The 26602-nt window shown below is 49.7% G+C and overlaps 2 protein-coding genes across 2 annotated transcripts in view; one reads left to right on the top strand and one right to left on the bottom strand.

Moving 5' to 3' along the window:
* Positions 1 to 9814: 9814 nt before the first annotated feature.
* On the bottom strand, positions 9815 to 11338 carry LOC122363466 (trypsin II-P29-like). Its single transcript, XM_043332761.1, has one exon. It carries the CDS (start codon positions 11312 to 11314, stop codon positions 10052 to 10054), a length of 1263 nt encoding a protein of 420 aa, XP_043188696.1. The 5' UTR covers positions 11315 to 11338; the 3' UTR covers positions 9815 to 10051.
* A 6236-nt stretch (positions 11339 to 17574) lies between these two features.
* LOC122363465 (adhesion G protein-coupled receptor L2-like) overlaps positions 17575 to 26602 on the top strand; it is a 42124-nt gene continuing 33096 nt past the window's right edge. The window contains exon 1 of the mRNA XM_043332760.1: positions 17575 to 17700. Coding sequence (XP_043188695.1) covers positions 17580 to 17700 — 121 coding nt within the window. The 5' untranslated portion in view covers positions 17575 to 17579. The remainder of the gene's footprint in view (positions 17701 to 26602) is intronic.

Here is a 26602-nt window from a genome sequence, read left to right as displayed (position 1 = left end):
GCTCACCATTCCGTACAGTCGTTGAAAGTAACTGTCATGTACCAACCGGCGCTCGTCTATTGGCGTTTTCACAGTCACTAACGCAAGGGAGAGGAGTTGTCCATGGCACCCTGACCTGGGCATCTCGGTCTCTGAGGTGGAGCTTTGCAGGAAAATTGAGCGTGTTGCCCGTGAAGATAAGCAGCCGCTGCTACCCAATTTAAAGGTCGTTGGTCATTGGGTGACCTTCCATAGGTCAATAACAACTGCCGAGTAAATCGGGTCCTGCTGTAACTTCTTGAAGTGAGATTTTGTGGCCTGCCATGATCTCAAGAAAGATCTCACGAATCAACGGTTATTCGGGCTAAGGTCATGCCATTTTCAGGACGGATAAAAATGATCGGCTCGATGGTACAGTTTTTTCGTAATCCGACCCTTTTAACGTGATCTATTCCCGAAAAATACCCGCTACCCCTATATGTATGGGGGTTAACCCGCGCCCCGCTGGGGCTCCTGGATTTCCACACCCTGCTGGAGGTGGAGGTTGAACACCCCCTACTAACTTGGCTCCTGGGTCACTAGCGAAACGCCGTAGTCGGCGATCGAAAGAGCGTAAGAAATGATGAAGAAAAAAATATGGTCCCTTTTTAGGTCAAATCAAAGGTCAGGTCACCAGAGGTCATCGAACGTAAAATTTCGCCAATATCCAGGTCAACCTCTGACAGTTTTCGACAAACTGACCTATAGCTCAGGAAAGGATAGAGCTACAGCGCTGCGGAAAAACGCATTCGATAGCTCTCTTTAACGTTTTTTTTCTGATGCCTGCCCTCAGATTCAACCGAAGATTAACGGTTTAGCCTGCAGGAGATAAAAACTGCCAAAATGTACGTTGCTTGCTGATGGTTTTTCTTAAATAACTTGTCACTCAAAACTTGCAAGAGCTCACTTTTATCAGCATCGTGATCCTCCCGTCGAGAAGCATCGAAGGTTTTGTTGCACATAAGTCGATCCGTATTGTCGAGCTGAACACATCTAAGGCATTTTCATCGCTCTGGCATGCCTTTATCAAAAGTTATTAGCGAAAAGCTGTTAGATACCATTCATGACCTGAAATGACCTCAGGGACATACAGCGGGGTTACGGGTGCAATTTTCCGGTTCAGCGGTCATGTTTACTTGTAAATAAGAGTGTCACAGTGTTAGGAATGACACTGGTCCAAAAGAGGCGCCTTTCAATTTTCTACCATTTACTTTGCGCCCTCTCCCATTGATAATGGGAGAGGGCGTGAAATTGACCTGAACTTTGGTCACCGACATCAAATCTCCGAGATACAAATTTTGTACATGCTGTCGCCTTTATCAATTCCTGAAAGTTTGAAAGAGATCTGTCACTCAATGCAGATAAAGCTGGCGTTACAGTCTTTACTGAGGTGAGGTCACTTGACGTGATCTGGTGACCTGACCTTGAGTGACTCTGGTCTGAAATATTCACAACATGTGCAGAAACGATGTATGATCAATTGTTCCAAAATGGTGGCGCTGCGTGCCAACGTTTTTGAGATATTTGCGAGAAACCGCAGGGGAGGGGGCCTGCGGTTTCTCGCAGATATGGTACCCGGCAAAGAGTCACGGAAAGGTATGGAATTTCAGTAACCGTGGTTGTATCAGCAATGGGGTCTGGTAGGTGGGGGTAATGGCCCTGTCTGGCACCAAAAAAGGGGGCACGACCCCGGAGGACCTGCCGACCACTGTGATAGACAAAGTGGAATCACGTATAACTTTTTTGTTACGTCTTGATTCCTTTAAAAATGAAGATGTACGCGCCGCGGCGTTTGAAATTTTGCCGTTTTTTTAAGGCGAAAATGGCGAACATGACGTCACTAAAACGTCAATTTCTCATAAAATTTCCGACGGATTTCGCTCAAATTTTCAGGGAACGTGTCAAATTGATGTATGATAAGGTACTGAAAGTTTGGCGGCGCTGCACGCCGCCGTTTTTGAGATATTGCAAAAATTCGCGAGGGGGGGGGGGTAAAATTTACCCCCCCAGCCCCGCGCGGGCTATGGGGCATCCTTTGCGAAACTTTTGTTTTTTTTGTCAAGGTCATATCAGGTCACGGAGCTATGACGTCATAAAGGGAACAACCTCCGGCCAGATTTACGCTAAATTGGAGATTGCTTCACATTGGTATAAATGCCGACTGACCTGACACACTGATGGATTGTTTTAGAATCACAATTGGCTGATTTGACATTGGCACAATAGCCGTTGACATTTTGAAGGTTACTTAAGGTCAAGGTAAGGTCAGTGACCTCGGTTGACCTGTAATGACTTCTTGCACTTGTATGCCTTTTCGGGGTATTTTGATGCCCTGAATTCGAATTTGCTATCCATTTCAGGCATCGTCGGTTGTTTCTTGTAGTTCATTTTGGGTCAGGGTCAGGTCAGTGTCGTCACACGCCTGACGTGACCCAATGCACAAATGACCTTGCAGAGTGCAGACTTCCGATGCTCCCAACGCATCATTTTTAGAGTTATGACATCGAAATACACGCTTAACCCGGCCGGGCCCGGGGGGTAATCCCAACCACCGCAGCCCGGGGGGGGGGCGTTTTTCGCCCCCCCCTGTCTAACTCCGTAAATAAGGGAGCTACGGAAACAAAAGCGATACCAAACGAAAGGTCCTTACGAGACGATTCTAATGCACCTAAAATTTTTGACCTCAGATCAATTTTCAAGGTCAGAGGTCAAGGTCAAAGGCCAAAACCGGCACATGTGTAGTGATCTCAAAGTAAGCCTTCTAGAGGACGGCAGGCTGCATCAAACCGGCAAAATTGGGTGTCAAACGAAAGAAGAGAATCTGAGGATTCTGAACATGTGCTCCAAATCAAAGGTCAAGGTCAAGGTCACGCTTAAAATTGACCTCAAACTTGGCACTTTTTCGCACATCTTGCGTGCTAACTTCCAAGATGTTTTGAAATGTTTTGAGGCTTATCAGCTCCCTATTTGTGGTTCATCTTACGATACAAGGCTGCTCAAAGGTCAAGGTCACAGAAAAGTATCCCTGCTAGAGGCTATTTCACTGATTCAAGTTAGTAATAATAAATAAGACAATTTTGCCACCCGCAAGCTCTAAATGAAGGCTTAGAGGAAAATAGATGCCAGATTCGTGATCAGCGGGTACAAATCCATCATAAACGACCTTTCAGGTGTCAAGGTCAACCAGAGGTCATTCGAGGTCACATGAGGTCAACATGAAACTTGACCTGTTCCGAACAAAATATATATCATTCGACGCGGCTTGACAAGGCGAATGCGATGGTACCACTGCCGTAGCTCTAGGACCATTTTTGTCGAAGTTATTTGCGAAAAACTAAAACCACATTTCGGTGTCGTTGACCTGACCTCTGACCTCAGGTCACCAAAACTATTTTTCTATTTTTCTCTAAGTCAAACGCTACACAGCCGTGCTCGTAATTTGTCTTTATCTCTAAAACTCTATTTTTAGCAGCTATTTGAAGTTTGCGTCTGTGACGCCGAAGTTTGCCGTGCAGGGGTCTAGAAAAATGGACCTTGTGACGTCATCAAGGGGGCTAGGTCCAATTTTTTTACTTCAGAAGATGTCAAATTGATGGGAGAAAAGGTACTGAAAGTTTCGCCTTCCTATCCCTAAGCGTTCGGGAGTTATCGCAAATATTCGCCAGGGGGGGGGGGGGCGAAAAACGCCCCCCCCCGGGCCCGCGAGGGTTAACGATAGAGAATTGATCAAGGATCACGATAGTGAAGGTTTCAATTCGTTATCTCTTACCGTTTTGCCGCAATCGGCGCGGAAATCTGAAACAGTCAGATTTTTCCCCGAAAATTTGACCTTTGACCGGTCAAAAGTAGGTCAAATGTTGACCTAGGACCAAAAAATATACCACCAATCGCGAGATCTCGTTGAGAGCAATCCGTTGGTCTTTTCCGCTAAGCTCTACGACCATACCCGCTATGCACCATAGCGGGGTTAAGTGCCGCATTGTTCTTTATAAAGACTTAATACTGCAAAGGTATTTAACCCGCGCATGACTGGGGTATTTTCCATAACGCGAGTGACTGGATCTCCGAAACTACTGGGCCGATCGTGAAAATTCAAACGGCGTCTGATAGCCCTGGAAAAACTGTCGAACGAAACCTATTTTCATTGACCTCGAGGTCACCGATGACGTCACAGGTCAGGTCAAATTAAAAATTATCGACATTTTTGCTAGTTCACAATTTAGGCTCTGACCGCCGGACCACCGCGCCGGTCCGATCAGGCTCATTTTTGGTTTACGCACTCCTTGACGGATGCCTTAGATACCTTGAGGGTACTGAACTTTTACTTCGAATTTTTAAGGTCAAGGCAAGGTCATCCTAGGTCACGAAAATTGTATGTCATGTATCGGTCACGTGACGCATGTTTTATGATCCATTTTACTCGTAGATTTTGAAAATAGTGTCGACTGTGTCATTTGAGGTCATTGTCAGCTGAATTTACGGGAGGTCAGGTCACTTTCAGGTCAGAAAAGGTCAAATTTTGAAAATGAAATTTTTCAACAAAAAAGGTGCCTATCAGATGCAGTTTGAGCTCAGGAACACGATGGTGCCGTTTATATTGCTGTACGACGTCAAAAACGTACTGAAAAATGGATTTGAAAAAAACATAAAATTGTAAAATTTTGACAATAATGCGAATGACTTGGCTATTTTTGAAGAGATTGGGCTAAAACTTGCAAAGGTTGTTCATCAGTGTGTGTTCTATCACATATATTCCGGTTTTTGCGAAAAGTCAAAAACGTTTTGAAAAAATCAAAAATTATATTTTTGTAATTGTAAAAACATATTTTTCAAAATTTCCAAATTTCGAAAATTCGAGATAGCAGTTTGATAGCTACGTGTATTTTTAGTCCACTCATGCAAAGAAAATGGATCTAGCTTTAAAACTGAGCTCTTGAGAGCGTTTGCCGTAATTCAGTATTTTGCATGAAAATCGGCCGACAAGACGTTACTCTGACGTCATTTCCGGCCAAACTGTGGTAGCTAGAAAGTTTAAATTTTAACACAAGGTGTCAAATTGATGCCTCTGAGGATACCGCAAGTTTCGTGTTGATCCGTCAAACGGTTTAGAAAATATTGCTGAAAAACGGGAGGGGGGCTCTGTAGAGCCCCCCAGTCATGCGCGGGTTAATTCCTTCGCCCCAGCAGTGGAGGTGGGGGGGGGGGCATATGTTACCACTAACCACCCTGTCGCGTTTTTTGCGTGTGAATAAAAAAAAAACGCGGCGCGTAGCGCCGCGCCGCTTGGAGTAGCTTTCTGTACTTACATTAATTTTGGACAATTTGTGAAATTTTTGACCCCAGATCATGTCAGGTCAGGCAGTGGCGGATCCAGGGGGGGGGGCAAAATGGGCATTTGCCCCCCCCCCCAAACGGCATGATTTTAACACTACGCCTATGGACGATGCATGGAAAGAATCGATAAATTTTTATGGTTTGCCCCCCCCCCCCAAAACTCTGAGCTGGATCCGCCTCTGAGGTCAGGTCATCAGGTCAAGTTAACTGACCAAGCCTAAAAAAGTTTGCAATCATGTCCAGCCTGCAGTGTTTGTCAGAGAGGTTTTAAACTTGGTGGATCGCATGATGTTATGGGCGCATATAAGTTGTATATCTCGGATTTTTTATATTCGTGACCTAAGGTCAGGCCAGTGCAGTGGCGTGACCTTTCCATAAGTCAATGGAGAAAAATGAAAATGCCTCTAGATGCGTGTGTAGGGGAAGCCGGGGGAAGCCCGGCATAGTAAGCTCTTTTTCATTTTTATTACATACCATGCGTGCTGTATAAAATGTTGATATCCTGTTAGCTAGCTAAGTTCATTGGCCGTGTCTTCCCAAAAATTTGATTTCGTGGAATAAGTATAAGGTTGAGAAAATCGAGTTTTAAAAAAGTGTTGATTTTTCTGGGGTAAGCCCGGCATAGGGGTAACGCCGGCCACCTCCCCAGCGCTTTACAACGAGTTGATGAAACCATTGTGTCTTCCAAATATTAACGGAAAGTGAAATACTAAGATACTGATTAGCTCTGGACATCTTACAGTTTATGTCACTACTGGCATTTTAGCTAGCGTCTACCACATTGACATATACAGTACAGGTCGATGAAAATCGTGATGCAAAATTGACAAAAAATGTGTATTTCAAAATTCCTTAAAATTTATTTTTCTTTTTACCTTGATGCATCATATTGCATATCATTCGACTCGGCTGATGAAGAAGAACACAACGACACCATTTTTGAAGCTCTAGCTTCATTGTCTGTCGCGTTAGCTGCAAAAAGGTAGTTTGACCCTAGTTGACCTTAAGTGACATGACTGGCTTTGTCTATGATAACATGTTTATTTTCGAAATTTATCTTTGATCTAGGTGTAAACCAAACCTGCTCAGTACTTATTATCTCATGGAAAACAGTGGTTTAGTGGCATTGCTCTCGGTTGGGGGTAAGCTTGGCCACTCGCCCGGGGTTACCCCAATGTGCTAATTTTTATTTTAGAACATAACATTCGTAGAAATATTAGTACTGTATGGTATAACATTAACAGTGCAACATATCTCACTTTTTAGCTAAAAACCCTTAAAATATCATTTTTGCTCTATAACTTAAACAATATGCAATTTTTGTTAGCCTTAACTTTTTTGCTGGCGTTACCTTAGCTGCCACGCTGAAAGGACAAACAGTTGAGCATTTTATTGTGAATAATTTAGCCGGAAACGGGGTGGCCGGGCTTCCCCCGCGCCCGGGCTTCCCCCGGCTTCCCCTACGCATAGGAACAGTCCACCTATTTCCAGAATCACAATGATTTGGACCACCCGTGACGAGACGACCAAGGTGTCTTTTTTTGCTGATAGATAGCCTCTAGAAAGGTCATCCGAGGTCATTTGAGGCTACAAACAGATTTTTGCCAATAACTCTCGATTGGAAAGAGACAGAGCGCTGGGATGGCCTCATTGTGTTTTTCTTGTTGAGACGCATCGACTGATATGCAACATGAGCTTTTCCGGTCAGGTCATGACCTTGACCTGGGGTCAAATTTTCAAGTTGACCTTTCAATGTCAAATTATAGTTCATTCACGCGTCTCGGCGAGAGGAACACGATTCTGGCAATAGAAATGTCGTGGCTTTTTTTAGTAGAAATTTATTGTCGAAAAACGCTTTCCATAGCAGCTTATTTTTTGGAGTTTTTGCCCTCTGGAGGCTAAACCGTTGACCTGAAGTCAATTTTGATGATGGCCTTATCAAAAGAAGAGCTCAAAAGCTATCGATTGTTTTTCTATGCGTTATTCTAGCTATCATAGCTCCTGAGATAACGGCATGTTTTCTGAAAAATATAATGACAATTGGCAAATTTGACCTTTGATGAACTCTGGTGACCCCAATATTGCTCTAAGATGAAAAGTAATTGAAATACTTTTAAACGTACGCATTGAGAGCTATCGACTGCTTTTTACTGCGTCTTTCTAGCCCTCTTAGTTTTTTTAGTTAGAGGTGGGTGGCAACATATATGCCCCCCCCCCCACTAGGGCGAAGTTGGCTGAGACCGCCACCTGGGGCGCGGGTCAACATACCTACTGCCACAACTTACCCACCATAGTGATACCTAATTTTCCAATATGGCTGGACAATGGATATGTAAGTACCTACTAGCGTAAGACAGTAGCTTGCAACAAGAAAGCACAACCTGAACCAACCATTGTTCATATGCGTCACAAACGTCATAAAGAACGGTTATTTACGAGTACAGCAGCGCATTCACCAAATGCCCTCACTCCCATGTGGCCACTGCGGGTCGGCCAGCGTCTCCCAGAGGCCGTGCCTTGGTACCACCACACGGACACCCTGCTCCGGGGACACGCTGACACCCTGCTCTGACACTGCGCCCGGTTCCGCTATGAAGGTGACGGTCCGTCCCGATGGCAGGCGCTCCCTCAAGAGCCGCGCGGCCTCAAGCGCCTGACGACCTCCTCCCGTGGCCAGCTGGAACAGAGCAAGGGTCGGAACGGCCACCACCAGCTGGGCAATGCTCTCCGCCGTCACGTAGCAGTTGTAGCGGCCGCACGCGAGGGCCCTCAGCGGCAGACCGTGCAGAGCGGCCAGCACGGTCGGCACGGCGCTCTCACACACAACCCTAGTGTCGAGCACCTCCAGTCTCCGGAGCAGCGGCAGACCGTTGACCAGAGCAGGGAGCCTCAGCACGCGCGCCGCCCGCAGCCGCAGGTCCCGCAGCTGAGGGGCCAGCTGGGAGAGAGACCGGAGGAGGAGTGGGTGGACATTAGTGTTGCTGAGGTCCAGATGGGTGAGGTGCGCCAGGCCCGAGGCCGGCAGGTACTGGTGCGGGCACTTCACGCACGCCGCCGATAGGCGCTGCAGTCGCGGGCAGCCAGCCAGTGCAGCAGCCAGCACGTCACAGTCCTCACGGGTGCACACTTTCAGCGCCGTTATGTCGAGCTGCTCCAGCTGCGGACATCCGGTCAGCTGCGGCAGCCAGTCGGCCGTCAGCTGGGGACAGTGTGCCACCGACAGCTGCACCAGCTGCGGACAGTTGGACAGCGCGCCGGCCAGGTCCTCGCTGCTGACGTTCGTTCGTGACAGATCCAGCTGGCGCAGCTGGGAAGGTTGAGCCGGCTGAGGTGGCAGACCAGTGCACCTCAGACTGACGTACGTCAATGACAGCTGCTCCAGGCGCTGGGAGAAGCAGCAGAGAAGGTCGACAGCAGACCTGTCCACCGAGCAGATGTCGGTGTCCTCCGGCTGTTGCTGGTAATAAGTCACGGCCGTAGTGCGACTCGCCTCAGTAGGACTCCGGCCGTCCACGTGCAGTCGCCGCAGCGACGGCATCATCTCCAGCAGCAGCTTCACCTTCTCCGGGCTCAGACTCCCGTGGATGTCAGTCCCGTAGAGCCGGAGCTGCTGACGCCGCGCGAGACATTCGTCGGCGAGCCCACGCCAGCGGCGCGACACGAGACGGGCGGACAACTGCTCCCTCCAGTCCAGCAGGCCCAGAATGTCCTGCAGTATCTCCGGTGGAAGATCTTCCAGGCACAGACTCGCCATTGACTGTTGGGATGCACCTTCCGTCATGAATGTCACTTCGTAGTGCCAAGCTCACCTGAAGTTTTCACCAATGGTACACACTCAGCTTGCTTCGCCAAAGCTTCTGCCTCAATTCTAGGGGCATGCACTCCGCCGCTGACCGTCCGGCTGTGAAGTGGCAGTAGTGGCACTGCGCGCGGCAGGGCAGACCGACCGGCGCGGCGGTGGCTCGGAGTGGCGCAATTCTGTAACCCCTCCCTCCGCCCGCCCCGGCCCCGGAGGCCGCCGCTGCGCCGCGCTGGGATTCCCGTTAAGTCACTGTCGACTGATGACGACATAGGACTGAGGAGCGTTCTCTCGAATTAGCTGGAATAAATCAATCGATATTTTATGGCAAGCCATGTCATTTTGACCTCCCATATCGCATGGCCGGCCATTGCCTTAGCAATGCGACACCGCGGCCATCTCTTCATTGGCATTTGGCGTGATGGGGTGGAAGTGCTATTCTTTGATGCAGGTGCGAAAATTCTGAACATAGGCAAAATGGCTATCCCTGGCCTAAAAATCCCATTGTAAAGTATATTTGAAAATCGGACCATTTTATATTTAGCGTTAAAAATGCGTTGCGGTCAGCCCAAAATGTCCATTGCCGTCTCATTTATGCAATCCACGAATACTCATCTCATCTCAAACTCAACTCATCTTTAACTCTTTTTATATACAAACAGACAAGTTGTAGACTTGAATTGTAGACTTGTACAAACAGACAAGAGACAGAAAAGAGGACTTAGCTTTATATCCCCAACTAAGCACTCAAAAGAGTACGTCATGGCATCGGAAAACCTTGCATTAACGAAGAATACCGCTGGACTACCGACGAATAAAAACCCTATTTGCTTAAATGTATGTTACAACTTACAACTCTTATCATATCGTCGGTGTGCCTGTTCCCCGCCGATGTTTTGACTAGCCACAGAGCGAGGCGTCGGCGGTGGTGTTCTCGATCCATGTGAGCGCCGACGTGACGCGGCTGTAGACGCTCGGGTAGCCCCGGAGGCCGCACGGCACGTAGCCGAACGAGGTCGCCCCGACCAGCGTGAAGCGTCCTGCGAGCTCTGCCACCAGCGGGCCGCCGCTGTCGCCGCTGCAGGTGGCCTGGCCGGCCACTCCGCCGGCGCACACCATCGAGGTGGTGTCCAGGGTGGCCAGGTGGCCGGCGCACTGTGCGGGGCTCCAGATGGGCAGCTGCACCTCCCGCAGGACCAGGGACTGACTCTCGTTGGAGGCGGTTCGCCCGAACCCGGTAGCCGTGGCGTTCATACCTGCGAACGTCTCGTCGGCCGGCGGCAGGCAGACGGGGCTCATCTCGGCGCTGATGGGCACGGCAGAGGCCAGACGCAGGAGGGCAAAGTCATCACCGCCCGTGAAGCTCGTGTAGTTGGGGTGCACGGTGATGCGCTCCACGGAGAAGCGCAGTTCACCGGCGTCCGGCTGGCCGATCCAGTGATCGCCGAGCAGCACCTCGATCCGGTGCGGCTCGGCCGAGGCCACGCAGTGGGCTGCCGTCAGCACGTAGCGGCTGTTGATGAGGCTGCCACCGCACCAGGTGCGGTTCGACCCGGTGTACACGACGCCCGCCTGCCACGGGTACTCGTGCTCCTCAGTCGGCACACCGCCGACAATGCGGGAGTGGCGCAGGGCGCGGCCGCAGCAGGACAGCGCCGGCACCTCGATGTAGCAGAGGTAGCCGGTGTGCCGGACAATGTAGTCCGAGTGAAACTCGATGGAGAGCGAGAGCGCGCGCCGTTCGCTGACGCTGCCGGCGCCGCAGAACCGGGTGCCGTTGATGGAGAGCCAGTCGTAGGCGCAGTCCGAGTGCGGCTCGATGTCCAGATGCGGACAGTAGATGCGCAGCTGCTGGCCATCAGCACCGGTGAACGTCGGGTACGTGAAGTCGAAGCTGTTCGGATAGAGTTGCGGGTAGTTGGTGGACTGGATGTAATACCGGCCGGCGGCCAGCGGCACGGTCTCAGAGTTCTGAACTTCAGCGGAGAGCGGCAGAGGCTGGGCGTCGAGGGGTGCCATGGATGCACCGTTGTTGGTCCTTGGTTTGTACGGCTCTAGGTGAGGCTGGTCGCCGGCAGGCTGGGTCGCCTTCCCCGCAGGGGAGCCGGCGGCAGCCAGGACAAAACTCACCAGGAGGCAGCACGTTACCACGGAGAAGCTCATGATGAGACTGCGTGTGGTTGGGTGTGACTAGCTAGCGATCCTCTCCGTCCACATTTATACCCGGGACGGAATTGGTCCCCGGCAATCACGCCCGTGACGAGGGTGACCTGTCCGCCTGGCAGTGGCGCTGGGTACACCAGGCACAGGTGGTGACCCTGCAGGTCATCTGGTCAACTTCTGACGGTGGAATCGGCACGGCTCACCAATAGTGAATCACAGCGGACAGTCATAGCGCTAGGCTGCCGCGCAGTCTGTCTGATGTGCCCAAATTGAAATATGGAATTTACCTTGAGAGATGAAATACATCCTGATCAGGCAGGTAGTTTGGTCCAAAATGAACACATGTTGGGGTCGAAGAGAACGAGAGTAGAAATGTTACTGGGACAAGGCCGACTGACACACCAATCACACTATTAGCCCGCGACAACTGTGTCTGAGCCGGAAATGTAACGGGTTTCCCGAAGGGCGCTGCTGATTGCGTTTGAATTTGAATCACTGAATTGCTCATTTTAACACGTACAACTAATTGTAGCGCGAACCGCACTCCTTACTGTGCCATGTCTAGGGGCATGTGATTCTTTCGAACTTATATGCTTGAAATGCGCCAATCGAGGTTTTCTGTACAATAAATGTGTTAAGCGTTAGATCAGATGGCATGTGGTGAGATGAAATAATTAAACAATGAAAATTTAAGCTACATACTTATTGCTTATATTATAACCCTAAAAACGTTCATTAAACATTATCAATGAAATCAATTTCATGATATAAACGTGCACTGAATTCATAATATAATGCAGCTCGCCACGCTATATGTGGAAGGCTAAATGTCAATATATGCCAAGTGATTGTGCATTCAGCATTGTGCATGTACAACACCATGTAAGCACTAAACATCCAGCGCTTGAAGGCAATAAAAAAGTGGCATATACATAAACGGCATAGCATCCACTAAACCTATCTCATTTTATGCCGCAGCGCTGGTGGGTAAATGCCGTCTTATCAATAGGTCATCTCTTGACATTACGCTTATACGAACAAAGCCCATGTGGCATCAGATTGCCGACGGCAGATGCTAAGATCTGCGAGACAAACGGCACCGTTTGCGATGACCGCGCGGTGGCCGGTGCCGTGTGGGCCGCTGATGTGCCGACAATTAGTGCGCGCCGGTCGCCGGCGGCGGTGCGGTCGACAGACGGCATTAGTGGCGCAGATGAATCGGCCGGTCTGATCAGCTGCCGCAGACGCGGCGCACGGTCATGCAGCGGTGGTTGCTGTGGGCGGTGGTGCCCGGAAACGGGACCGGTCACGAGGGGGGAGGGGGGGGGTATAGGGATTAAAGAAATGGACGCCGGGGCTGACCTGTGGAGCGATTCGTGTTTCTTCTCAGACGGCATTCTACCCACTAAGTTGTTTACTGATCAGCCATGCATTACCTCAGCCGCACTGCCATGGGTGATGGGATAATTATTTACGGGAATAGATCCCTCGGTTACGCGCTGACCATGCTTGATCAGAGATCACCTACATCATTAGCGTCGCCACGGGGGGGCAAGCGGGGCAGCTTGCCCCCCCAACCTCGGACCGGGCACCCCCTGAGATCGATACAGATCCGATGAGATTTTGGAGTCAGGGAAAAATGGGGGTACCTTTCTGAGAATGCCTGTGAGGTCAGACTCTGTTGGAGCGTGCAGTTCAAACCAAAGTCAGAGTCGCAGTCGCCAAAATCTTCAAGACTCCGACTCCAGACTCGGAAATGTCAATGCCATGATTCATGCCATGTTCCTAGTTGGTTCTTTATTACATTTTGTAGCTGATTTTCATAAATTTTGGAGTGCTGACACGTGACACATAATTTTCGTTCAAAGCGTGACACGAAATCTTCGGGGCCTCAACTCTCGTCAAATGTCTGCGACAGGCCCAAGTACCGTTCAAGTGCCGCAGGGCTCATGAGCCTGCTTTTCACACAGGCTCCTAAGGAGCTCCACTGAGCTCTAAGAAGCTTTCGGAGGGCCCAAACCGGCCTCTGAGAGTCCCACTGGTGTCCATGTTCTCTAGAGGGCCCACACAGGGATCTTTGAGGACATTATACATACGTAAACCTCTGAAGGGCCACACGAATCTTTGAGGATGCCTTCGAAAATTTCTGAAAACCTCAACTGGCCTATGATAGTTCAGCCGAACCTTTGAGGCGACAGACTTTACTAACCCCAACCCGGCATCTGAGGGGTCACAACTCACGTGTCCCTCTGAGGGCCGCAGCACATGTTTCTTATGTCCCTACCAACGTAGGGTCCTTAAGGATTCGACACAGACCCCGACGGTTCACACTGTTATTCGAGGGATCCAGGCTCACCCTGGGCCTAGTCTCTTAGCGCCGCCGCCCACACTGGCTTCTAAAAGCTCGTGTGCCCTAAAGGGCTTTCCGGGCCCACCTTAGGCTCGGGAAGCCCTAAAGCACCACATACACGTAAATATTTGGGGTGACCCACGCCGATCTCCGGGATCCTAAGCAGGCTTCTGAGAGTCCACACTGACCCTGAGTGGCCTGAAATGGCCTGGAAGCCGCAATCCTATCTCTAAGGGATCCCTTGCCGCTATGCCGTGCGTAACTTTTGGTTCCGTTAAATATTTTTGGCCGCGTTTGCAGCGCTATCCTTCACTCGAAAAACCAGAAACTTTTTGTTCACACTCGAGTGAACAAAACACTTCTTCTCACTGCAGCAAGGATGAATGATGTACTTCCGATTCACACTTCCGACATTCTCTCTCAGACTCTCAGTCTCCGCCGAATGCCCAATTCTTAGCTACAATCGGCGGCTGGGATAAGCCCTATGCATTTCACGTAAAACCTCGGCATGCATGCGTGAATGGAGGTTTTAGCGAGATGATCCGATTCAAATGGAGCGTTTTTCACCTTCTTCTGGGTAATGATCATGAGCGACGGGAGTCTGCACAGGGGCCCTCTGCAGTGCGTCGGCAATCGCAGCCACTGTGATTCTAACGGTCGTTTTTGTCCAGAAATTTCAAAATTTTGATTTTTTTTTGTAAAAAAATACATGCTATAGCTAGAAGGAAAACTTTGTCACCATCGGATTCCTCGCACCATTGCGCGTCGAATGATATGTAAAACGAGTGAGTAACGGCTGGGGAAAGGCAAGATTTAACACAAAACTTGATTTTGCCCCCCAACCGAAAATGTCTGGCGACGCCTATGACCTACATTAACAATAAATTAAACACGTAGAGTAGAGTAATATCTTTTATACTTGCTTCTTAACTGTTGAATGTTGAGCCAATAGGACTCAATTATATCCTTTGCTATGTCGTTACCATAAACCAAGGGTTTTCCATTGCACACCTACTCAGATATGAATTTTGACAGGCGTATCATATGCCATGCTATACGAGGAATGCGTTGTAACATCGAATAAAAGGCATGTTATCGAAAATCCTCGATAGGGCGAGCATCATCGATACACTTAATTAGGTTTACAAAGGGGCAATGATCATTTATAGACCAATAATGTTATGAAGCTCTAAACTCGTTTGTTTCTATATACCGTATCGGTGTTTGCAACTGACCGGTTAAAGGTAGTGTGCCAGCTTTCTTGGTCCGTATGGAGTTAATGGCCCAGATAAGGAGAACCGGATTTTTAGAACTTATCCATTCCTTCAAAACTCATGGAAAAGTCTTAAATTCTTCACATTTTGAGTACCCCAGTGCGAAATTCGCCCCGACGGGTTGTCGGTCGTACCCCAACCACATTTCACACCACTATGAACAATAAATGCACACACTGAAATCGCTATTACCGATATGCTCATCCAATCAAGTTTCGATAAACCCGTTCATCATCATCTCCTGCGGTTTCGAACACGCCTGTTAGGTGGCTTCTGATGCTCGTCGAGGTCGGAATTTCCAAATACGCGTGGTGCGTCGGGCCGCGCGCTCTGACTTCGGCCAAGAAAAATGCGTCAGCTGATCATTGTCATTTCTGCCACTTGCGTGTGGTGAAATGGGGTCATAACTTATAAGACGGCTTTTTCATATCAATTATTTTACATAAAATCATATTTCAAACCATAAATAATGTTCGACAGCCAAATAAAAGAAACAATACCAATACGGGCTTACAGTTTAAGGCTCGACATTGTGTTGTCTACGAGTAGACAGCTGATAACTCATTCCCGTACGTCGTATGGTCGTAACACTATAATGACCTTTGCTTATTGTCACAAGTGCGCCGCATTCGCGATTGTTGCCCGACGCCTGTTTGCAGGTGAGCCCACTACAGTTGTTATACATACCTATCTAAAAACCGAAAAACTTTTAGGCGAAAAAGGCACTATTCCAGGCCCATTTTTGATTTTTTTTGCGATATTAGGTAAAAACAGAAGCTTCTTATCCTAGGAAAAATAAAATGGGAAATCTTTCAAAGGTGGCACACTACCTTTAAGCCTTTACAAAAGTGCTTATGCTAATTGTGTTTTGTAAAGCTTGCTTTGTTCAAGCACCACTGTGAGCTCAATTCTCGTCAGAATTCGTTTTAATTTCGGATGACTCTATACCTATAATATATCAGGGTTTGGTGTTTGTTTAATTTTTCAAATAAGCAAACATAAACAAACTGTTCACGAACAAATGTGTTCGCGAACAAGTGACGTCATCGGTCAAATTTTGGTAAACAAACAACGAACAGTTCGCGAACGTTCATGAACTGTTCGCGAACACGGTAAAGAGGGGGTAGATAAATAAGACCCCCTCCTTAGCCATTTCGCTCCTAATTATAGATAGAACCTTGCGGAAAAAGCCAGCGTGTGCGTCTTTGCGAAACACAGCGATTGGTATCCGTTTTCAAGGTCTTACACCAACCGGTGACCCCTGAGGTCAGGTCAAGTGTCTTAAAGTATGGGTTTGGTTTTTGGTGAATAACTTCGCCACAAATGGTGGCAGAGCCGCGATTGTCGCACCATCGTGCTCGTCGTGGCCAGACGCGTCGAATGATACACTTTCTGTTTTGGTTAGGTCTTTTTAGGATGTTGACCTCAGGTCACGGTCAGGTCAAAGCCACTCGGGTCACAAAGCTGCATGGAGGATGTCATGTTGCATATCATTCGATGTGGCAGTTCTTTTTGAGTCAAGTGATGGCTCAACCGACTCGCTAGCTCAATTTGATCGGAAGTTATTAGCGAAAAACTCCTACTGCACCAAACAACCTTAGTGGCGTCTTATATGACGTCATGCAAGGTCTTCGATGCACAATCTAAGCCTCAGCGTTACAAGAATAATTATGAATCACGATTCCATGTGCTTGAGATATGACTGGTGCATTTTTTCTCATGTAAAATATGCCTGCAGTCATGTCAGCACCGTATGATAACAATTGCTCGAGAGATATAAGAAATGATGACTTGTTCATGAACGTTCATGAACGTTCACGAACTGTTCGTGAACAGAGAATCGTTGATGAACATGTGACCTTGAATGCCAAAATTCGTAAACCATCACATAAACAAACAAACAAACATTGTTCACGAACTGTTGATGAACAAATATACAAACACCAAACCCTGCTATATATGAGCCCTGAATTATGTTCAGGCCACCTTGCCGTTTCTCGACAATCTCTGAGGGATATGCTTGTGGGTTGTATTGGAGCTCGTCGTCGCAATGGAGTTGTCTGGTTAGGATGACTATCAGCCCAGGACGAGGGAGATGAGATCAATGATGAAGGTTGTCAGTTCAAGTTCTGACTAAAGAATACAGACGCCTCCATCCTTCATTCATGTTCTACTTGCATAGAACCTAAAACGCAGTGAATCTTCTTATACCCCGCTTTCAAAGACCAGCCTCCCAGCGTTAGTGGCGCATTGGATCCCCCCCCCCCATGACACCGCCAGTGGCGCTCCTGATCTTTGCCCCTGCGTATAAGTGGCGCTAGTGGCGATACCCCCTTCCTTCAGTGGCGGAAAGGGGTTCGCTGTGTCCCCCGCTGGGCGCCGTACTCCACCAATGCCCCTCCTTCGGTGGCGCCTTCCTGGCCTACCATACCCTTCCTTCAGTGGTGCCCTCCCGGCCCATCATACCCTCTCCTTCAGTGGCGCCCTCCCTGCTTACCATACCCCTCCGCCGGTGGCGCCCCCTGTCCCCCGCGGAGGTCGGCCCGGGCTCCGCTCCTCCGATATCCTCCGCCAGTGGCGCCCCCTGTCCCCCGCGGAGGTCGGACCGGACTGCGCTCGCCTCGTCTGCTCAGTCGGCGAGATGGGGCGCCCGTGGTGTCGTGAGTGGCGGACCGGCCGACGCCGACCGCCGCCGCTGCCGCTGCCGCTGACCTCCCCGAGTCTGCTCGTATGCTGCGGCATCCTCATCATCGCAGCCACAGGTGAGCCGAAGGACCGACAGTTAAAAACACACCTGACTTTACAATGTGTCTTCCTTTTCTTACGGAGGAGAGATAGGGGAGAATGGGGCAAGATTCCCCCTCGGATAAGACGCCCAATACCCTCTAGCGTTAAAAGTAGCAACGTTGAGGTGTTATCATGGTCCCTGAAGTAGAAGTAAAGATTAGTTACTTATAGAAAAAAATGGTGCATCTCCACTCTCCAGTGAGAATTGCCACGCGGATGGGCAAAAACGTATTTTTGCTAGTTTTGTACTTTTGTTTGATCTCATTAAATGCAACAGTTATTCGTACAGTCAATTGAGTATCCTATTTCTTTACTTTTGTATGTGCATCTGCAACATTTCTCTCTTAGCTGACGCCACAATGACCTGCATTTCAACTGCAGTTATTTTTTCGGCATGCCTATCCAGTGGCGGCGGAAGCGGGGGGGCAGCGGGGGCACGGCGCCCCCCCATCTTCCAGGGTGGGGGTGCAAACATATCTTTTTGCCCCCCCAAATTGTTATCGACGAAGTACCACAATACTTCCATACTACGTCATGAACATATGCCAGTTTGGCTGAGTACCTTTTTAAGTTAATAGAGCGAGTAATTTGGAATGGATTGATATTGTTGTCAATGTCGTCGTACATATTTTGATCACATTGGCTAGCATTTTGCAGTGCGAGTGTTACCAACCAAAAAGGTTTGCAATAGCCAATAATTGGCTAACTTTAATGACGTCATTGGTTTAAAGGAAGCAAGTTGTTCAACGTGAACAACAGTCACGGTGACAGCCACAGCGTGCTACACGTATTTGAACTGGACTTGCCGCAGTGGCGCGGGAACCAGAGGGGCGGTTCCCGGGAACCGGCTGGAGGGGCTAGCGGGGGCTGAGCCCCTCCAACTTTTCGGCGGGGGGAGGGCTCGTAATGTAGGTATTTGAGACCCTCCAACCGGAGGAATCGAAATCGGAAATCTACCAACATAAATTCATAGATTTATTACCTTTTCGAAATGTTAACCAGAAACAACCTTCATTATGGAGCGTTCTAACGCAGAAGACTGTGACAACATGTAAGCACATATTCATTCTCTAAATATCATACATTTCCACCAAACGCCCTCCACACATAATGCTCAGAAATCAAGCAGCTATCTACGAGCTACCGGTAACCGGAAGAGTAGGACGGAACGCGAGTGGCCCGGCATGCGGACGTCACAGAAGCGCGTCTGAGCGTGCCACAGGCCTTTCCCCGCGACTCTGCCAGACGCCAGCCGGCATAGACTCGTGAGCCGGGGGGCAGCATGGGGGTAGCCTGCCCCCACAACTCTGGGGCCGTGGGGGGCGCAGGCGCTGCCCCCACAAAGTTTCATAGGGCCAGGAACCGTCGGGGCAGCTTGTCCTCCCTATATTAGCGGCCGTGGGCCTCAAAGAAAAGCTGAATGGAAGACAATACCTATTTAAGTAAAAAATCCCCCTCTATACCTGATTTGACAGCTCATGTGTGAAAGCTTTAAACGTTTATTCCAAGTTACCAAAAAGGTAGTTCCTTGACTCAGATGAGACGGGATATCTCACTTTTTGCAAATGTTTTCGTTTCGATTTTTCGTTGTAAAGGCCAAGGGGTGAAAAATAAGTGGCCTAAAACCGGTGAGAAAACTAGATTTGGGGGTACCCTAGGTTCCGGGAAGGATCAGGTGTGCCCCCCCATCCCAAAATACCTTCCGCCGCCTCTGTGCCTATCATTTATGTTAGTGCGTGTAAGACGCCCAGGTGGTTGCGGGGAAAGTCAAGTCATAAGGTCGCAACTCGCAGTGATTAACTGTTCATTTGGAAAAATCTGAGATATAGGTAGGTACCTGCAAGTTGTGGAGACTTGGAAGTTTGCTATATCCTCTAGTCTAAGTTTCATCACTCTGCGAAAGATTCCTACGCGCGGAGAGCGTTTCGAGTTTCGACATTGTTGAACCAAGCAGAGGCTCGCTTGCAGAGTGATCGTCATAAGGAAGGATCACAAATCAGTAACATGAACCGACCTGAAAAGACTTTGGTGTCAACAGATTCTCATTGAATCAAAGGTCAGTTATGCCATCTCTCTATCCCTAATTTATTCCAAGCAATCATGAGCGGTTGAAGTTTTGTGCATCTTTTTCCACAGGGTGGGCTTCTTACCCACCCACGGGGTAAGATGCCCGAAATGACCTGCTCGAGGAAATGGCGTATTTTTAATCCTAACAACCGTATTCTGTGGCGATTATGTGTAACTTAACAGTGGCAAAATGATTACACTTAAATGAAATCGCGTTTTTAGCGACAAAACTTCCTCAAGTTTGCCAGCTAGAGCATTTTTAGCTCAACGGGGGGGGGGGCGACTTGCCCCACTCGCTCCTACCTACATGATTTTACTATTAGTGATGCCTCAATGCATTGTTATTAGAGCATTCCTGATAGCTTGTTCGCATCCTTTTTGGCTCAATAAGCATCTGCAGTCCGCTTAGCGCCCAGTACCTCCAAATCTAAACGGCAAGACCCTGGGTAATCTGATGTTATAGCGTCCGTGAATTTTATTTACAATGAAATTACAAAGGTATAATAATATTCATAAGTAAATAGATATTCGTCTGACTAACCATATCGTAGATGAAGCAGAGATCTTTCAGGCATCGCTAAGTGTCCACGATTTTTAACGATGCTGTTAATTGCTACTAAAAACGATAGGCATTTAGATACCATCTAACTTCTGGTCATTTAAGAGTAGGCTTGTAATCCGTTTATTCGTGTCACGATGTCAATAAAATGTAATATTTTGTATTTAACATCATTTATCTACCTAAAGATGGCGTCATGATGCGCCCCTGGCTGCATCTGAAATGAAATGGTTTGTCATTATATACTGACAATAAAAAAGCCAAATATACAAAGACAGAAAGCTGTAAAAACTATAAAAATGTAATAAAAAGAACTGGGAAGAGAGGGAGATGAAGGAAAATTCGAGGGAGGTTTTGCAATTTGGAGACACATTTGTGGAGTAAGCATGACTCCACTGCAGCATCCAGGACCAATTTGTTGCATCAGTCAATGCAAAGGCAATGGGCCTTTCTTGTATGTATCTATGCGACATGGTTGAAAATACGTGAAATGTTCACGCTGTCGTTATGTTGAAACATTTCTTGATCCTGTACCCGGGCTGTACGCCACAGTGGAAAATTTATATACTGCGCGCTTTGCTTGGACAATGGCATGATTCGATTCCTTGCGCGTCACAATTGGACATGGTTCAATTCGGCTCGAATTAGTCTCACTTTCGGGCACTTTTGGACACTGCGACAAGGACATATGTCTCGATTCTATGCGCTACAGTAAGACACACCTGTCGTCTATTCTGTGCGCCACGGATGACATGTCTCTATTCTTTGCGTCACGGTTGGACAATGGACATGTCTCAATTATGTGCGCTACGAGTGGGCAATGGGCATGTCTCTCTTCCGTTCGCCACGGTGAGATACGTCTCAATTCTCTCCACTACGATGGGACGGACGGTGTTTACGTTCTCCCACCCAGAGACCGTAGGTCGGCTCTAGTTACGTCTGCTACACGCCTCTGGGTTGTCAGCAGGCGGCTGTGATCTAATGCTGTTGTGCAGACGCGACGGTGTGTGGGCGATCCAGCTGCGACAAATCGAATGTGATCAACTGAGACCTGGGAGCTTGAGCGCATGGTTGTTTTGCTCATCAGGGTACCGCGTATAGGTACCCTATGTTAAGAGCATATTTGTTCCTCAAGAACTTCATGGGAAGCTGTCTGATGATATTTACATTTTACAAGCATATCTACCATATTTATGTAAAAAAAGATATTCAATCTAACTAAAGGCAGCAATGTGAAACGAAGGCTTAGCTCATATTAATAAAATCATCTTAGGTGCCTGATCTAATTCAGCATTTTATGTTGATAATTTTTTTTTGAAATATTCTGAAGGTGCATTTGTAATAAAAAGGTGATACAAAACATTTCTGGTACATATCCACACACACGCACACACAAACCCATACACACATGCCCGCTCGGACACGGTCAGGAGGCGTTCAAGCGCCAATCCTCCGTGCGGCGGCAGTTACAGTCCCCCACCCTCCATCCTGACTATCTGGCTGCAGAGCTCCTTGTGGAGGTAAAAGAAGGTATAACCGTCCCGTTGGTGACCTTCATTCAGGACGTACGCCTCGTCCACGCAGCTGACTCCATACAGCCCATTTACAAGTCAGTCGGTGCTCTCACCGACCCATCTAGTTTTCGCCCTATTTCACTTGTGCCCTGTCTCTCAAAGATCATAGAACGGCTAGTTCACGAACAGTTGTACTCTTTCTTCGTCAACAACTGCCTTCTTGCTTCCGCCCAACATGGCTTTCGCCGAAACTATTCTACCGAAACGGCACTTATTCAAATTACCGATCGCATCCATCGGGCCATGGATCAGGGTCATATCTGTCTTCTTGTCTTGTTAGACCTGAGTAAATGTTTTGATGTTGTGAATCACGCCAAATTGCTTCAAAAACTTGAACTTTATGGAGTGAACACTGAGTGGTTCCAAAGTTATCTTTCGGATCATTTTCAATACGTTCGAATGAGCTCGCCACAGAACGAACAGGTGACCTCCAAACCGATGAGAAACCCGATTGGAGTGTACCAAGGTACCTCGCTCGGACCTTTGTTGTACACCGTGTACTCGAACGACATCAGTTTGTACGTAGAGAGCGAGGTGACCATCGTTCAATACGCTGATGATACTCAGCTCCTCGTTACGGGCAGAAAAAGTGACATCGCATCACTGGTTCATCGCATGGAGTGTGCACTAAACACCCTGCATCGCTGGTTTATGCAAAATTCCTTGAAACTGAACTCCAGCAAGACGCAGCTTATAGTTTTGGGTACGCGCCAAATGTTACGAGGTGTTCCGCCTGTTACCCTTACCGTGAGCGGCAGTACCATCCACGAGAGTGATCGCGTCAAAAACTTGGGCGTGGTGATGGACCGCACGCTGTCTTACGAGTACCATATAGATCAGCTTGTCGGACGATGCACTGGTCTTCTTATAGGTCTTAGTCATGCCAGATATAGACTACCGAAAGAGACTCTCATCACTATTGTCAACGCATTGGTTCTGTCAACCGTGAGATATTGTATCAGTGTCTATGGTACTGCGGTCGCCAAAAACATGTCTCGTGTTCAAAAGGTGATTAACTTCGGTGCACGAGTTATCACGGGGCGGCGCAAGCATGACCGCGTGAGTGACGCACTTAGAACTCTCACCTGGCTCCCGGCTCGTGAACTGGTCACTTACCACACTCTGTGCCTACTCAAGCGCATGTTGGTGACCGGCGCTCCTCAGGATATCGCCGAGCAGCTCTCCACAGTAGGAGAGGGGAGAGAGCGCAACACACGGCAGGACGCAGACCTCGCTCTTCCACGGATAAGATCCGAATCCGGCCGAAGGAGATTTTTGTACCGTGCTGTGTCGGCTTTCAATGCCCTGCCTCTCGCTGTCAGGGAGCAACCACCGGGCGCTTTTAAAAGGAATGTGAAACGGCGTCTGGGCCAATTTTAGAAAGTATGCGTGCTTGTGGGCTATGTATTTTTTATGTGTGCTTGATTGCGTCACCATCCCCTTGTATTTACTTTTTCACCTCCTATGACACGAACTCAAGAATAGCCATGTTGTATGGATGAGTTCTTAAGTGTTCAATAAACAATAAACTCGCTGGTCGTCGTAATGGAACCACATGTCCCGTCCTACACTGTACACGTCAGACACATAGTGTCCCGAGTGCGCGGTGCCGCCGTAGTGGCTGATGACGCCCACCAGCCGATACGTAGAGTCGCCGACCAGGTCGACGGGACGGAGCGACTGATCTTCCTGGACGCAAAACTCGGAAAGGTGCACCTGTTCCACGGCGCCGGCCGGCTCTCTCTCCTGTGACCTCCTGATAACATGGAGCTCGCGACCCTTGTCCTCACGGGTCCGCCCCGGCTTCGAGTATGAGTTGGCGGCGTCCAACACCTGCAGCTCGGGTGGCGGCAATGGCGGCGACTCAGCAGCAGCAGTCGCCGATGGCGAAGGACGAGCCGGCGCCGTGGCTCCGGCCGACACTGGAGAGCCTGCAGTGGTGGGCGCTGTTGGGGCGGCGGTGGCGGCCGGTGGGCCTGAGGGAACCTCCGACTCCCTAGTACACAGGGAAGGATTTGTGCAGTTCCACTCGGGAGGCCGGGTGACGTCGTCCGCGACAAACTCGTTCAGCGAGAGGAACTTGGGGATGCTCACTTTGGTCCGGATCTTCTTCGCCTCATCCCCCAGAAAGACACACCGGTTCAGTTGGAGGATCAGTGTCCTGGGAAGCTGACTTATCTTGGTGGTGACGTAACACTCATCGTGGCAGCAGTGCTGACAGAGCAGGTGGCGCCGGTCGGGTCGCATGCTCAGCCGCAGCGCGTCCTGCAGCGTGGGCGCCTCGGTGCCCTGGTGGTGCGGTACGCTCACAAACCAGCTGATGTTCTCTTGGCGCTTCAGAACTGTCTCATGACACTTTGTGCACCTGTAACTCTCGAGGGTCTGGTAATGGAAGTTGTCGCGGACCGGGTTGTCTGTCGATCGTCGGGCGTCGACTTCGTCTTTCATTGTGTCCAGCAGGCGCAACAGGAACTCGTTGGCGTCCTGCATCTCGGTGCCTCGAAACGCCGGATCGATGTCGGCGAAAACATCGCGCAGGTCATTCAGGTGGCTGAAGACTAATTTGCTGAGCGCCTTCTGGCGAAGATCCATCAGTTTGGCAACGCCACACAGCGTGCGGCACTGGCCGCTTTCGACCGGGCCCGAGATCAGGGACACCATCTCACTCTGGAACGGTTGGAGACCCAGTAGGGATTGCAGGGTGGCGTTTTGATAGCAGGTGTTCCCATAGTTGGGCAGGCCGATGTAGAGTGGGTCCTTGCTGTTCTTGTCCGAGTCGAGCGGCGGGATGACTGGATTCAGCTGTAGGTCGTGACTGGTCGCCTGTGCCTTGCTCTCTGACCCTGCTTGTCTCCTCTTCTTGCGCGCCTCAAGCTGGCACTGGCTGCGCTGTCGGACATCCTTGGCCACCTCCAAACGCTGAGGTGGGCGGGAAGGAAGCGAAGTGCTTGTCAGCAGGATGGAAGCTGCGTTGCCTCTGATGATGGCGATCGAACACCGCTGGAGAAGCCACTCCGTCTCCCGTCTCTCTCCCGTGACCGCGGACACCTGAGCTCCGATTTCTCGGAGAAGACTCTTTGTTGATGGGCCGCAGGAGCCACTTGTCTCAAAAGCGATTGGCTGAAAACGGAAGCGCCGACAGAGTTCTGGGTATTTTCTACGTTTTTCTTCTTCCGCTTCAGCGGCAGCTGCCCCTGCTTGGACCACCGCCGAGGCGAGGCGGGACTCAGCGTACGTGTTGACGCACGTAACATCCCAGACAAGGCACTGTCCCTGTGTGAAAGGGAAGATGGTCATTCCATCTGGGCGTTTGCCGTCACCTCGATTGATGCCGAGCGGTTCTAAGAGGGCGGGCACGCCGGCCGACTGCAGAGCTCTCCTGATGACCTCATTCAACGCTGTGTGTCGGGGAAGTCTTCCAGCGCTGAAGCGGCATGTGAGCGTGTGATGACCCTTGCAGTCTGCCACCGCGCCGCACTTGCAGACATGGCTGCTGTTCACGTCGGCCCCGACTCGTAGGGCTATGGCGATACGGACGGTGTTGTTATCTAGAAGGGTGCCGAGACTCGCAGACGGTAATGCTCGCATCCATGCGCCACTCTCAGGTGTCGCTGCGCTGAGGAGTCGAGCGCGCTCAAACTGGTTGGCAGCAGCCAGCAGAGAATCTCTCTGCTTTTCTGCGAGGGGATAGTCCCACTTCTTCTGCTGGCGGCGAGCATCAGCGTCTGGAGTCATTTTGTCACCTGCCTTTGTCAGCCAGTCAGCCGTCGATTCATCCAGCTCCTTAGAAATAGCGGCAGTGAAGAGAGGAGGTAGAAGAGAAGACAGCAGTTGCTGACATCGGTGGAATGAAGCTATGAAGCTGGGCAGGGCGACGTCTGTAACTCGTCTGAGACCAAGCCCTCCAAGAGAGGTGGGTAGGACCGCCTGCTGCCAGCTAGTTTGGTCAAAGTAGACGTTGGTCAGATCCTGAACTGCTGACTTCAGGGTTACGTCCAGCTCGTTTAGTATATCCGGCTGAAGATATACTGGTGCGGCTCTGAGCAGGTACTGGAGTCTGGGTAGCCAGAGGCAGTGGCGAAGGAGGTAGAAGGCTGAGTGGCTATCTAGGAGTTTGAGGCGGGTGATGAGGCGATCCAGTTCCTCTTTCTTTCGTCCTAGTGCAGTTTCAGCCGCTGAACTGGTCAGGGGCGCTCCAAGCACCATCTGTTCAGCATCGTCTTTTACTGCCGCGCCCGGGATGAGATGGTGCAGCTTCTCCACGTAAAGGGTGTGCTGCACCGCATCGCCACTGGCGTTGATGATTTCACATTTGGCTGGATTGACTTCCAATCCGATGCGTGCCATGGCTGGAATCAGGTCTTGTAAGTCGGCACAAACGCCGTCAATGCCACCTCCCAGTGTCCCGTCGTCTAAATACCAGACGTTTAGAGGAGAGGTGACGTTCCTGGTAACTGACTGGACCGCCAGAGAGAACACAGCCGGTCCCGACGGGTCTCCCTGCTGCAGACCGGTTGCTGACCAGATGACGGACGTGCCATAATACAGCGGAGTCGACACTGAGTACGCCTGCCACAGCAACGGGAACAATTCAGGCGCATGGATGCGCACCTGTCGCAGGAAGTGATCGCGGCGCACAGTGTTGAAGGCGTTGCGCATGTCTACTTTAACAAGCAC

This window comes from Amphibalanus amphitrite, unplaced genomic scaffold (assembly GCF_019059575.1).
Source record: "Amphibalanus amphitrite isolate SeventyFive unplaced genomic scaffold, NRLGWU_Aamphi_draft 000621F_arrow, whole genome shotgun sequence".
Taxonomy (NCBI): Eukaryota; Metazoa; Arthropoda; class Thecostraca; order Balanomorpha; family Balanidae; genus Amphibalanus; species Amphibalanus amphitrite.
The sequence above is the reverse complement of the archived record's forward strand: the minus strand, read 5'-3'. Positions and strand labels throughout refer to the sequence as shown.

What these genes read in the sequence shown, in the direction of transcription:
- LOC122363466 (XM_043332761.1), bottom strand. Translation starts at nt 11,314, where the DNA reads ATGAGCTTCTCCGTGGTAACGTGCTGCCTCCTGGTGAGTTTTGTCCTG.